Genomic DNA, 13,886 nt, shown 5'->3' on the forward strand with positions numbered 1-13,886 from the left:
TACTTTGATACATATTTTTCTCTCAGCAAGCAGCAGTACAGGCACTTACCTCAGGGGGCAAATACCTAAGAACGAGCTTCTGCAAGAAGGGCTTCCTTAGAATAGAATTGATAGATGGTCGATCTCTTGGAGATATTTTAAACAACTGGGAAATCAATATCCTCAAATCATACGAATAGTTGGGAGACACCGGGTGAAAATGTCCTCTGCAGATCTTCAGCACCAGCTGGTGCAAACTATTGCCTTCAAACTTAACAAATGAAAACAGTAAAAAGAGGACAGTAAGTACCGTCAACTGGAACGACGGACTAGACATCCCAACTTGAAAAAAGGTACTTGCTGACAAGCCCTGTGCTATGCAATCTCTTCATAAATCCTTTCTTCCTAACCATAGTTTGATGTGGAAAATTAATATAACCACTCTCTGATTGTATTTTCTGGCTACGTTCTCCTTGTTTCAGTTGCACAACTTAGGAGGTCCTTTTGTACCTGGATGAGTTTTATTCATACTCTGCTGTCATACAATAATACAAAAGCAATTTTTCCAGAATGAAACATGATTTATTTTGCCAAAAGCTGTTCAACACAGACCTGCATACACACTGTCTTCACAGTGTTCACCTTCAAAACCTCACTCCACACAACTTGGCCTCTGCACTCTGTGTTCTCTCAAGAACCAAGTATAATCCTGATTTTTAACAACTGATGACACTCAGATATATCAGCCTCTCAGTTCAGCAGATTTCTTAACAAGTCAGCATCACTATAGTTTTTAGGGCCTTACACACGCAAAAATAATTTTGAAAGCAAGTTCTTTCTAAAATTACCATTTTATTTACATAGCTATTTTAAAGGTGGTGTAAACAAAATTTGCCTTAGCTTCACGTGCATTTCCTGTCTACGACAGCATCTAGTCCCTGCCTTCAAATTAAAAAAATGGGCAATACAGAATAAAACACCTAATATTCATAAGTAATATGAATGCTTTCTCACTTTGTGAAATCTGAAATTTTCCTCAGCAGTATCCCCTTGCTCTCAGCTCAGTACAATTGCCCTCCCTATCAATGCTGCTCTGCCTTCTCCCACATTCAAGCTCAGCAAAAGGTCAACTTCTGCTGGGACCAGGAATCTAACCCTTTTCCTGGATTAGTTGTTGGGATTAGTCTCTGCTGGGTTCCCTTCTCCACATAACACTCACAGGCTGAGGATTACCTAAAGCTCAGATCAGGCTGAGGGCAACCCAGCTTCCTGAAGATGCTATCATCTCAGTTATTTTCTGACATGAAGGTGCTTCCAAACAAAACAAAACCTTTAGGAAAATGCTTCTAAGGACTCAAACTGCTTTCTGAGGAAATATGGGGTTCAAACTCTTTACTAAGTATAGATTGGTATTTTCAAATAGAAATGAGTAAAATTATATGCCCAAAGCCTAACCTTGAAGTTTGGCTTTACTTCTTTTCATCTGCCTTTTGAAAAAGTTTAGAACTTGCTAAAGAGTAAGTATATATTTGATGTGTGTATACACACACAGACACACATATATATGTAAGTTGTAGAAATAGAACATAATAATACATTGTATTTACGTATGCACAAAACAGACACAGTACAAAAAATTAAACACTAGCAGTCATTCTTTAATATCAATAAATAAGCTGAAAATAATTCCAGTAGCTGGCTATGAATACTATTATTACTACAGTTTTTCCAGGCTGTCCACTATCTTTTTTAATAATATGATAATGATCTGATTCTACAGTACTTACAGGATGCTTTAGTGCACATAGCTCATAAAGCACACAGCCAAGAGACCAAATATCTCTGTGAATAAAAAGCAATTAAAGTTTGAGGGAAAAGATTATAATATTTTCATACATGTAATCAGTACCTCTTCTCAGCTCTCAAATTTATTAACATTATTGCATCACAGATTAATATTGGTGCAACTTTTAATTTTTCTTCCAATGCACTGAAAAGAATAACTAGACATTTACTTTTAATTGTGGTACCAAGGTTTCTATGGTACCTAAGGTTTCTATGATACCTAACTAGGTACTATCATTATCATTGGAAAAGGCACATGATAGAATGCCTGCTCAATATTCCTAGCAGGATGAAGGGCAAAGCTATCTCTGGCTGACTTGATAGTCAGACAATAAGGGAGTAAACTTGTGCGAATAGCACCTTAGAGCTGAGATTCTAGTCCAGGCTCCAGAACATTAGGTGGTGATCACATCCCCCACACAGAGATGGGGGTCTAGACCACTCACCTCCTGACTTTTCAGTGCTGCTTATCTGATATATTGCATTAAGCCTGAATGAGCCTTTACAATTCTCTATTTGTCTTTCCTGCAGGTGGCTATTGCAAAGTTTCAGAACTGACAACCTAGCAGCTTTCATTTCAGTGTAATTTTATAAATCACAAATGAGTGTATCAAAAATTCATGAACTGAAAATATCCATACTTGCATTGGTTATTGCATGTTAGAAACACAGAGGGAAATTTAGTATTTGATGGAGAATTAGATAAAGCAAAAGAAAAAAATGTATTTTACATTTCACACCACTACTACAAGGAGTATTAAGAGACAATGCGACTAAACTTTAAGTTTAAAGTACAAGTAAGTTTATAAAACCAAAAAATATAATTATGTTAAGCCTGTAGATCAATCACAACAAATTCATGATTGCTATACTCTGGACACTGTGAGTCAAAACACAACTGATCGTGTTGTACAGTATAACATAGTTGTTGCATACGATCAACGCACCTAATTATTGTACACAATAATAGAAAACTTCACATAGGGTGACACATGAGAAATTCCTGGTGCCCTGAAGAAATACTGATTTAAACCATGACATTACTGAAATAAGTTTTCTCATGACTGCATGCCCTCACACACAAGCATATGAATGAAAGACAGAGACTTACGTTTTATTGTTATATGGTCGATTTTCACAGATCTCAGGTGACAGATAATAGGGGGTCCCTACACAGGTATGGGCAAACTCCATAGTGCTAGTGAAACACAAGGAACAAAAAGGCTTACACACTGAAAAAGTTTACAAGCAATTGAACTAGAGGCTTCCCTGCCCCAGGTGAAAAGCCCATGGGGGACATTATTTCTGCTCTCCAAATAGTTGAATAATGCAACACCCCAGGAAAAACTGAAGTATTTCCCACTTCTGTGTAAAAATGACCAACTATTTTAATAGTGGAGAGCATTTGCACTTCAACAGAAAGCACAAGAATTCTCTTTTCCCCACTTTTCACCAGCACTGTGATCAATATTTTCAAGGAATGTTTATCACTAACACAGAACTCTGAAAGCTGTCAAAACCACTGCGGAATATTAGAATTCTCCAACATACTCAATGAAGTAAGAATATGGGAGGTGGCAGTCAGTCACGCAAGCCAGAAACAGTGGAAGGAGGAAGTGCTGTCCGGAAACTACAAGAGGAGTAAATGAATTCTAGTTCCACCTTTGGTGCTGACTTGCGAAGATGTAGCCAAATAGCACCAGTTGGATTCATTTCACTTGCTTTTAGCTATCTATTCTGTGGATGTCTTCAAGAGTCACTGGAAAGTCAGTGGAAAAAAACAGATACTCAGAGAGTGTGATCCCTCTCAGTCTCTACTAGATGTCAATAAAGTTGTAAGTTACACTTTTTATAGAGTATATGAAGTCTGAGTGCCCAGAGGTGCCATAGACATCTAACTGCAAGTAAAAGTATTGGACACTATCTTGCATTTTGGAGAACGGAGACGAAAATGCCCCAGGGGAGAAGGAAAAGAGAGCCTGAGAAACTTAATTCACTTGTTACAGGAGGAAAAGTACTGTCAAGCTCCAATTATTTGGTTGTATAAGCTTATTAAAAGCTCTTTAAAATGTCTGTACTTGGACATTCAAATTCTGAGGTTTACTGCCTATCTGCTATGTGCTATTCTGCTGTGTAGGAGCAATCCTCAAAGCAATTATCCCCAGAACACTTCTGAAGGTAGGCACTTTCTGTGTAAGTAGTTCACATGTGGAGAGTCGAGACACTGACAGTAGGTCTATGCTCCACAAAGGAACACACCACAAAGGTGCAAGAGCTGGCAGAAACTGCAGCTAGAACAACGACACGACATATCCCTGGAGATGAGCAGGCTTGGATCAAGATACTATCCAAACATGCTAAAACAATATACTCCAAGTCTCAGGAAGACTTCCTAGCTCTGATGCACCACTGAACTTGCAAGGCTATGTAGGCCTAAATCCAAAGCCAATCTGATGAGGCCTTGACAGAAATTACATGGGCTGTATGTCATGTGAAGAATGCATGTACGAAGTTAAGTACATCTGAAGAGAATGGGCAAATTATCTATGTTGGTTAAAGTTATCTGCTCTCTTTACTGATGCTGTGTAGACAGAAATGCAGTTAAACTTACACTGACTTAAATTTAGGAACAGGAAAAGTTTTAACAAGTGGGCTGCAGCAGGCTGAGTACAAAGCAACTGAGAAGGACTGATACTGGAGGGACAATCTGCAAAATGATCAACAGAGGAAATTGCCTTTCCACACAATACTTAATCAAATTGTAGACCTTCTTTGCCACAATATCCTGCCAAGGTCAAAGATAATCAAGCGCCTCAAAAAGAGATCAAATTCAAGCATTATCCTGTTGTTAGCATGCCCCTGACCTGTTTTGGCCACACTAAAAAACACTCTCCTAGACAACATCTGCCCAATATGCAGGATAGGCCAACCTTGTCCCCAGAGTCAGTAAAGATAAGGCCACCCTCTTTGGGAGAACAGCGTTTAGCCATATGGATGCAAGCCATGCTGTGACATGCCATTTATTCTCAGTCCCAGAGAGTGGGTTCTGGCCCTTTTTTAAAAATTAATATAGGCACAGTCTTGGAGGACATACAAAGAAACTCGGTACAAACTCTTTTCTTACGCTCTTTCGTAAGTTTTTAATGCTCTTCACTTTTCTTTTTATGAGGCACCAGAAGTGATTGTCAACAGCTGCAAGAGCAGGAGCTGTGCATCCAGAACCCCTTTATGTCCGTTCCACAGAGAACAGGGAAAGACCGGGGCTTCCCCACTCTATGTCCTGTATGTAACAGAAGTCAGTTACCAGGCTAGATAATCTGTGGTTTCATGCAGGATGGCATGTTTTAGTGTAACAAAACAAATGCAGTGTCAGACCCTTTGTATCCCAGACCTCTCGAACCAGGATAATCCACAAACAATTTGCACATTCAGATTGCATTCTGAACATTCCTAAACAGTCCCATTTGGTGTAGGTCACAGGCTAATAAAAAAAAGTGCTTACCTGTTCAACTGTCTTGCTATGCCAAAGTCCCCAAGCTTTGCCACCTTTCCATTATTGCTAAGAAAAATGTTCTGCAAATAAAAACAAAACTGGTATGCAAAAATGAAACATCACAGAGCTTCTTAAGCATATTTTTACAAGACAAAATCACACCCTCTCCAGTACCAGTTTTACTACCTGTGCTTTTACATCTCTGTGTAAAATCTTCTTGTCGTGAATATGCTTCAAGCCCAAGGAGATCTGCACAAACCAACTCAGAATCTGCAGTGAAAGTTAAGGGGAACAGATACCTATAAATTTGTGTAACTCCAATGTCCAATGGGGCACCTTACTGAAATATACAAAATAAAGGTAACAACAAAATCTAAAATATGTAGAGCACATACAATGTAAAATAGTAAAAAACAGTATTTTTAAAATTAATGCCATAGATTTTTCCTTTCCCTTTTTAAGTACTATCACAAAACTAAATGGAAACAGATACCACTTTCCTTATCCCCATCAAGTTTTCACTGACTGTGACAGGATGGGTACTCAAAAAAGGACTGAAGAATCACATCAAAGGACAGTAAGAATACTAGACCTGTATTTAGAAATGAGTGAGTTCAAATAACAGCTAAGACAGAATTGGGAAGTGTCTTCTTAATCCCCAGTGGTGGAAGTCATACCACCCAGTTATAACATTCGTAGTCTTACTGAATGTGGTCCAGAAAAAAAAAAAAAAAACAAAACCAAAAACCAAAAAAAGGACGAAGGACTGAAATGTGGTGAAAGAAGGGAGCTATGAAGAAACCTGCATACTAAGTGAGAACAGAGGTTTATCCTTTATCCTTGATCCAGTACAACTCTTAAACATATATTTAACTTCAAACATACATGTGTTTTATTGAATAAGGGCCTTTGGACTTCATTCAGAAACCAAAGTACAATGTGCTTATATGCTTCTCTATTTAGGAAAACTGATGGTCATGAAAGACTTTGATTCAAGTAATGATCTTCTATTTAGTAACGCTTCACATTAAGCAGATGATTTCCTGAATAGGGCTGATGCCAGAAATGAGAGTTTCTTAGGCACACAATTGAAAATATAAGGATGTTTTAACAACATTGTGTTAAACTGGGCAATTTGCTTTCCTTTCTTGATTGGCAGATGTATCTTTAGTTTCTATAATCCGTTCTTCTGTCTGTATTTCCTTTGCCTTTCTTTGGATAGGTATTATTCTGTCTCATTGTCAAAGGGGTTTGTGTGTGTTGGTTCTCTCTTTTGTGCTTTCATGATCTGTGGTTTTGTCCTCTCTTTATTTTCTCTCATGTTTTCTCTACCTCTAGTATGACTCCCAATAGGATCTTAAAATTCATTACTACTGAACCAGTGATTCATTTCCAACTGACTTCCACACTAAGGAGTTACTATTTTACTACTAGAGCAAAAAGAAAAGTCACAATACTTCTTTATTTTTTTTTCCACTTTTATGCTTTAGAGTATATTTCCACTAACAGGTTGGATGCTGCCTGTCTAGTTTCTAGGTAAATTTTCATTGTACCTGCAAAAGTAGAAGACTAGTCATGATTAAATAACCTTAGAGTTCAGTACACTAAGTCCAATACGTAAGAGAAAACTTCCTCCAGAAAGCTAAAAGTTAGTAAAAATATAAAGGAATGAGTAAGGAATAGTGGGAAATTCTGTTTCTGTGAATTGCAACACCTACCATACTGACCTATTTACAAAATAAAATATATGTGAACATGGTCGAAAAGCAGTCAGATGTCTGGACTTGTTTTTCTGTGCTGGTTTAACAATTTAAATAGCATCAAAGAGTCTTGACCAAAATGAAATGAATGGGAGATTTACCATTGACTTCAGTATAAAGCAGGATATGCCATGATGCAAATAGCATAAATAAATGAATAATTCGTATACAATACATTCCCCCATAATTCTGAAAGACCATTTAAAAAAAAGTCTTTATGGCTTATCAAGTATATTACTAATACAAAGAAAAAGTGCATCCACAATGGGAGGGAGGGGGGATAAAAATGTCATCAAAGTACTGCCAATTTAAGATCTTAAAGCAGTATAAAAAACAAACTCTAAACTCCCATCAAAATTACCAAAGTTTCTTTAAAACATTCAATTATTTTAACAGACCAGAAAAGAAACAGTAGCTAGTACTGCATAATTCAAACCATGTGTTTTACATAATGTGTCCTTTCCTCTAAAGATAATTTCACCTGGTCCTCGTCAAACAGCACTCCATGCTGCATATTTATCCGCTTCATTAAATCTCCACCATCACAGTATTCCATCACAATGTACAGCTTGTTCTTTTCTGAAAGGGAAAGTATAATTTTTCCTTTATTTCTTTATTACTCATTAATACAGTGATTAATTATTTTTATTTTATATGGCCCGTCTTTCAAAAGGGAGTAGTTAATCCACTACCCACTCCTCCATTTCAAAGAGTAACCGAGAAAAAATGGATACTTCCAGTGAGAACTGATACAAAACCAAGATGTGAAAATATATGTAAATGGAGACTAACCAAAATATTAAATACATACGAAAACCCTCAAGAGACCATGCTGATAGACAGATGTTCTTACAGGAATTGCTAAGCAGAATGCTTCATAGTTGGAATTGTTCTCCAATAATAACTAAGTATACAGTTAGGCTTAGGGAAAATGTTAAAAGTAGACAGTGTCCAAACAGTAGAAATAAAAAGCATGGGCTACTTAATACAGAAACTCACCCTATTCTTACCTCTCTGGGGTCCAGAAGACCACCAGATTTACACGTCCCTTAAAACATCTACAGTCCTGATCACAGAAAACAATTTGAACACAAGCTGTAACTACAGCATTCATTGCATAAGGCATTCCTTATGACAGATGTCAGCAGGAAAAACAAATATAGGGAATTAGCTTTTACAGAGAACAGCCCTCCTCCTATCTCTTTCAGTCCTGAAGAATTCTGTATCGTTGAGTGATACCTCAAAATATGGCTCAAGACAAAAGGCCAACAGGACCTATTTCTTGCTGTACTCAAAATCTCTCTGCTTCTATTGAAACTCCTAGAAAAGTCTCCTTAAACTCTGGACTCCTATTGAAGATCAAGACTAAAGTTCAACTTAAGAAATGCAGACACTCCAGGATCTAGCATTCATGCCACAATACCTTAGGTCCCACCCACATACATGAGGAGGGCAAGTGATCACTGAATTTAATACCTCGTGTTCATTTTTAGGAGTTGGGACCTGTGCCCACTGTTAAGTAAGGGGCTGGGGACAGGCTTAAGGTTGGTCAATATTAACAAGCTAGGTTTTGCTGCCTTCTACTCCTATAATCACAAATAAAACAAAAATGTTAAAAGTAAACCTCGCAAAGAATCATAGAAGGTTACGATATTTGCATGCTTCATCTTGGCCAGAAGAATGACTTCTTTCTGAGAAGCTTCTTTTTCTTTCACAGGCATCTACAAAGAATTAAGAAACTATATGCTAGCAATAATACATTTAACTGTTTTCAAAAATAGTTACATTGTTATCAAACGATTCCCGCAAAAACATAAAGACTGTGTACCAAGGTGATACAGAAATATAAAATATGATGTATATATGATGTAAAATATAAATTTGCAGTGTATGCCTGGAAATATACTGGAACGTTACCAAAGTCAAACCAAATTATGACATTTTACAAACACGCAAGTGTATACCTTTAAAATTTTTACACGAGTGCTATTGCTAAGCTAGCTGGTGAATAGAGTGAAACTCTAAAGTTAAACTTCCTTTACGTATTTGAAGAATAAGGGTCTAGATGATTCCATGTTCTTAACAAGAATCCACAAGAAGGGCCAGAAGGAGGATCCGGGGAACTACAGGCCAGTCAGTCTGACCTCGGTGCCTGGGAAGGTCATGGAACAGATCCTCCTCAGTGCCATTACACGGCACATGCAGGAGAACAGGGTGATCAGGCCCAGTCAGCATGGGTTTGTGAAGGGCAGGTCATGCCTATCAAACCTGATCTCCTTCTATGATAAGGTGACCCACTTAGTGGATGAGGGAAAAGCTGTGGATGTTATCTACTTGGATTTTTGCAAAGCTTTTGACACTGTTCCCCACAGCATGCTCCTGGAGAAACTGGCTGCTCATGGCCTGGACAGGTGTACTCTTCGCTGGGTACAAAACTGGCTGGATGGCCGTGCCCAGAGAGTGGTGGTAAATGGAGTTCAATCCAGTTGGTGTCCAGTCACAAGTGGTGTCCCCCAGGGCTCGGTGCTGGGGCCGGTTCTCTTTAATATCTTTATCAATGATCTGGATGAAGGGATCGAATGCACCCTCAGTAAGTTCGCAGATGACACTAAACCAGGCGGGCGTGTTGATCTGCTTGAGGGGAGGTTGGCTCTGCAGAGGGATCTGGACAGGCTGGATCGATGGGCTGAGACCAATGGTATGAGGTTCAACAAGGCCAAATGCCGGGTCCTGCACTTGGGTCACAACAACCCCATGCAGCGCTACAGGATTGGGGCAGAGTGGCTTGAAAGCAGCTCTACAGAAAAGGACTTGGGAGTGTTGGTTGACAGCCGGCTGAATATGAGCCAGCAGTGTGCCCAGGTGGCCAAGAAGGCCAACAGCATCCTAGCTTGTATCAGGAATAGTGTGGTGAGCCGGACTAGGGAAGTGATCATCCCCCTGTACTCGGCACTGGTGAGGCCCCACCTCGAGTACTGCGTTCAGTTTTGGGCCCCTCGCTACAAGAGGGACATTGAGGTGTTGGAGCATGTCCAGAGAAGGGCTACAAAGCTGGTGAGGGGCCTGGAGGACAAACCTTATGAAGAACGACTGAGGGAGCTGGGGTTGTTTAGCCTGGAGAAGAGGAGGCTGAGGGGAGACCTTATCACCCTCTACAACTACCTGAAAGGAGGTTGTAGAGAGATGGGGGCTGACCTCTTCTCCCTGGTGACAAGTGATAGGACGAGAGGAAACGGGTTCAAGTTACGTCAGGGGAGGTTTAGATTAGATATTAGGAGACATTTTTTCACTGAAAGGGTTATTAAACATTGGAATAGGCTGCCCAGGGAGGTGGTGGATTCACCATCCCTGGAGGTGTTTAAAAAAAAGGGTAGATGGGGCACTTAGGGACATGGTTTAGAAGTGGCTCTTGTCAGGGTAGGCTAAAGGTTGGACTCGATGATCTTAAAGGTCCCTTCCAACCTCAACAATTCTATGATTCTATGATTCTATGATCTCAAAAGTATAAAGTAAAAAGAAAAAAAGTCCTTCTGATTTACTGGTGTTATGAGTTCCTGCAACATTTCAGGCAAACTCTTCGCCCTATTACATTAGATGGAAAATTTCTATTTGGTTCATTGTGATCACACTTTCATCAACATTACTTCTGAAAAATTCATGTCTCTGAGTATCCATCCCTCAAAATGTCTTCTTGTATTTATTAAAGTTTCTTACCCGCATTCTGAAGAAATAATTTTGAAAGGTAATCCTCAAAGATTCAAAAATCAGAAAGTGAATTTAGAAGACTCTACTATATAAAAAACCTTATGACTTCAAAGTAGTAATTTTCTGTATCCAGCTCCTGACTTATGAACGAGTGGGATCCACAATAATATTTTATTATCTTCCATTTTTCTATTTTGCATACATCAAAATCTAAGATTAGAAATGTATGGTTTTTATTGGTCATGAGCATAGAGAGAAACTATTTATTTTTTATTTAGCTGTCATTACTAGCATTATCAATTTTTCTGATTTTGAATCTGGAAGTTATACAGCTCTTTCTAGAATTGATATATATTCATTCCTCTATTATAATTCTCAAATATACTAGAAATTCACTAGCGTGGCCCAGAATAGCAAAAGACCTATCAAAAGCATGTCGGAATGCATTGAAATTGACCGTTGAACCCCCTGTATTGAAATCACAGGGAGCTTAATTGCCTGTCTTTCTGGAACCAAATATAGAGTGGTATTCCTCTGACACCTGAGCTAGTCACCCTAACCTGCCTCTGCAGTCAGGAGAAAGAAAGAGAGTGCTTTCATGGCCCAATTCAGCTCATTCTAAAACACAAATGATCAACAGCCCCCTAAAAATACCTATTTCTCTTGTTCACCTAGAAAGGGAGTCTACCCAAGCAGCTCAGATGCTCGCAGCTACAAAATGGACATTTAAAATCAGATGAGATGAATCAAACTGCCATAAACATCAGTGAGAATTGGAAACACTCCATTCTAAATAATTCACGTCTGAAAATATGGATATGGAAATTAAAAAGTTTAACATATCACAAAATTGTGATTTGTTATTCCAGTGGCGATAGTTTCATTGTAGTTGAATCATCTATTATAAAATTTGAACTAGGTAGTGTCTTGCATTGTAGGCAGAGAGGATTTGAAAAGAACAAAACTGCAGTAAAAGGTAAACACTGTTAATATCGAAATAATGTATTTCGCCTACGCTTCTAAAACCACTGAATTAGCAAAGAGTACAGTCTTCAAAAAGTTTAACTCTATATAATCGAGATAGAACTACAAAGGAGATAAAACATAACCGAAGTTCATACCCTAGCTAAACACGATTAGCACGATCAGGTAAATAATTAATTTTATCATCCAGGTTTTGTTGTTTTACCTTAGTTAAACTGATCTCTTTGATAACACACTGCTCATTATCCACTTTTCCTTTTGCCAAGAATATTGTGCCAAAAGATCCTTCTCCAATTTTTTTAATTATTTCATATTTATCCATGATGTCGTCGTCTTAAAGCAGTGTCTAAAACAAAAAAGTCCCCAAATTAGTATTGCATATTCAGTGCTGTAACATTTGAGTTTGGACTACAAACCCAATACAACACTACCTTTTAAAACCGTCATTTTTATCACATTTTTATTAATGCTGCTCATTCTTCTTCAAAATGTCATCTCCTGCAAGTCTGCAAATTATTGAGGATCTGATTTTTCAATAAGCAGCAAGTTTATGAGTGTCTCATAAAGAAAAGCTTGAAGCTTAGTCCTAGTACACCCTAAAGTTAAAACATGAAAAGGCAGCAGAAAGCACTATGCCAGATTACGATAGGGTTTTGGAAAGTCTGACTCATTATTTCCTGAAGTTAACGGTACTACAGAATTGTTCTTGTTAATGGGAAAAATAAAATTATAATCTATTTCATGCTGATTTAGTTTAAACTAATGCGTTCTAATGTTGGCAGCAAAATGAGAAGCCACTGCATTTTGCAGCAGACCACAGCCAAGTGCAGCTGAGCATCAGCTTCCATCTGGAAACCTCTGGCAGAAATGTTAATGTCACTGGGCGCTTGCACCGTACCCATAAGCAAACTTACACACCTAAATATGAGCAAACACTATAAAACTGTTCTTACTAGTTGGCCTGAGTTTTAGCAAGGGAGATTTGTTGAGATGCTAGACTTTCCCTGTCAGGAAGACCAGGCAAGCTCTGCAACAGGCTACCTCGAGAGACTGGTCGTTTCCGAGACCATGACTGGCAGTTTTTGAGGGCTGCTTTGACAGCGCAGATGGGCTGATATTCCCGCATTTATAATTTAGGTATTGGGGTGAACGCCAGCTCCGGTTGGTAGTCACTGGTGAGAAGCGGCCACTCGGGACAGGTGGGCCGCTGCCCTCATCCTGCCTATACACCCAGGCCTCTCACCGCCCGGGCCTCCCCTCTGCCGACAGCTCGACTGAAGCGGGCTCTGGGGAGGGCAGCAGGGCCAGACCTCGGCCAGGGTGGCGGGGCTCGACCACTGGGCCACCGCCTCCCTTTCAGCAGGACCTACACAAAGTCACGGGTGGTGGTCTACAACCTCCTGCCACCGTGCCCGCTGGGGAACCGCTGCCCTTCCCGCCTCCCCTGTGGTGCCGTCGCCATAGCGACGGGGCGCGCCCGGCGGGCAGCCCTTGCCGCGGCCTCCCTCCCCTGAGGCGAGGCCAGGCCAGGCCCGGCCCGGCCCGGCCAGACCCGCTGCCGGGGGACGCGGTACCTGCGTGCGCCCAGCCGCCTACGGAGCCCCCGAAGCCAGGAGGAGGAGCCGTCCCCGGGCTCCGCGCCCCCCCCGGCGGAGGTGTGACGGGGCGGTGGCAGCGCCCGCAGGCGGGCCCGGGACAGCGGCCAGGGACGGCGAGGGCCCGCCGGGAGCTGCTGAAGCTTCCTGCATCCGACAGAGCCAATGCCAGTGGCTCCAAGATGGACCCACTGCTGGCCAAGGCTGAGCCCGTCAGTGACAGTGGTAGCGCCTCTGGGATAACACAGTTAAGAAGAGGAGAAAGGAAACTGGGCAACAGCAATTGCTTCCAGAGGGGGGTGAGAATATGTGAGAGCAAAAACTGCAGACACCAAGGTCGGTGAAGAAGGAGGGGCAGGAGGTGCTCCAGGCACTGGAGCAGAGATTCCCCTGCAGCCTGTGGTGAAGACCATGGTGAGGCAGGCTGTCTTTCTGCAGCCCATGGAGATCCATGGGGGCGCAGATACCCACCTGCAGCCCATGGAGGACCCCATGCTGGAGCAGGTGGATGCCCAAAGGAGGCCG

General features: G+C 40.6%; 1 protein-coding gene across 1 annotated transcript in view; it reads right to left on the reverse strand.

Moving 5' to 3' along the window:
* NEK5 (NIMA related kinase 5) overlaps positions 1 to 13,470 on the reverse strand; it is a 32,019-nt gene extending 18,549 nt beyond the window's left edge. The window contains exons 1-9 of the mRNA XM_074566536.1: positions 13,341 to 13,470; positions 11,972 to 12,112; positions 8,702 to 8,798; positions 7,559 to 7,656; positions 5,504 to 5,587; positions 5,327 to 5,397; positions 2,936 to 3,022; positions 1,767 to 1,821; positions 50 to 250 (exon numbers count right to left, since the gene is read on the reverse strand). Coding sequence (XP_074422637.1) covers positions 50 to 250; positions 1,767 to 1,821; positions 2,936 to 3,022; positions 5,327 to 5,397; positions 5,504 to 5,587; positions 7,559 to 7,656; positions 8,702 to 8,798; positions 11,972 to 12,088 — 810 coding nt within the window. The 5' untranslated portion in view covers positions 12,089 to 12,112; positions 13,341 to 13,470. The remainder of the gene's footprint in view (positions 1 to 49; positions 251 to 1,766; positions 1,822 to 2,935; positions 3,023 to 5,326; positions 5,398 to 5,503; positions 5,588 to 7,558; positions 7,657 to 8,701; positions 8,799 to 11,971; positions 12,113 to 13,340) is intronic.
* Between the last annotated feature and the right edge of the window lie 416 nt (positions 13,471 to 13,886).

The sequence above is a fragment of the Larus michahellis genome, chromosome 1 (genome assembly GCF_964199755.1).
Source record: "Larus michahellis chromosome 1, bLarMic1.1, whole genome shotgun sequence".
NCBI classification, from domain to species: domain Eukaryota; kingdom Metazoa; phylum Chordata; class Aves; order Charadriiformes; family Laridae; genus Larus; species Larus michahellis.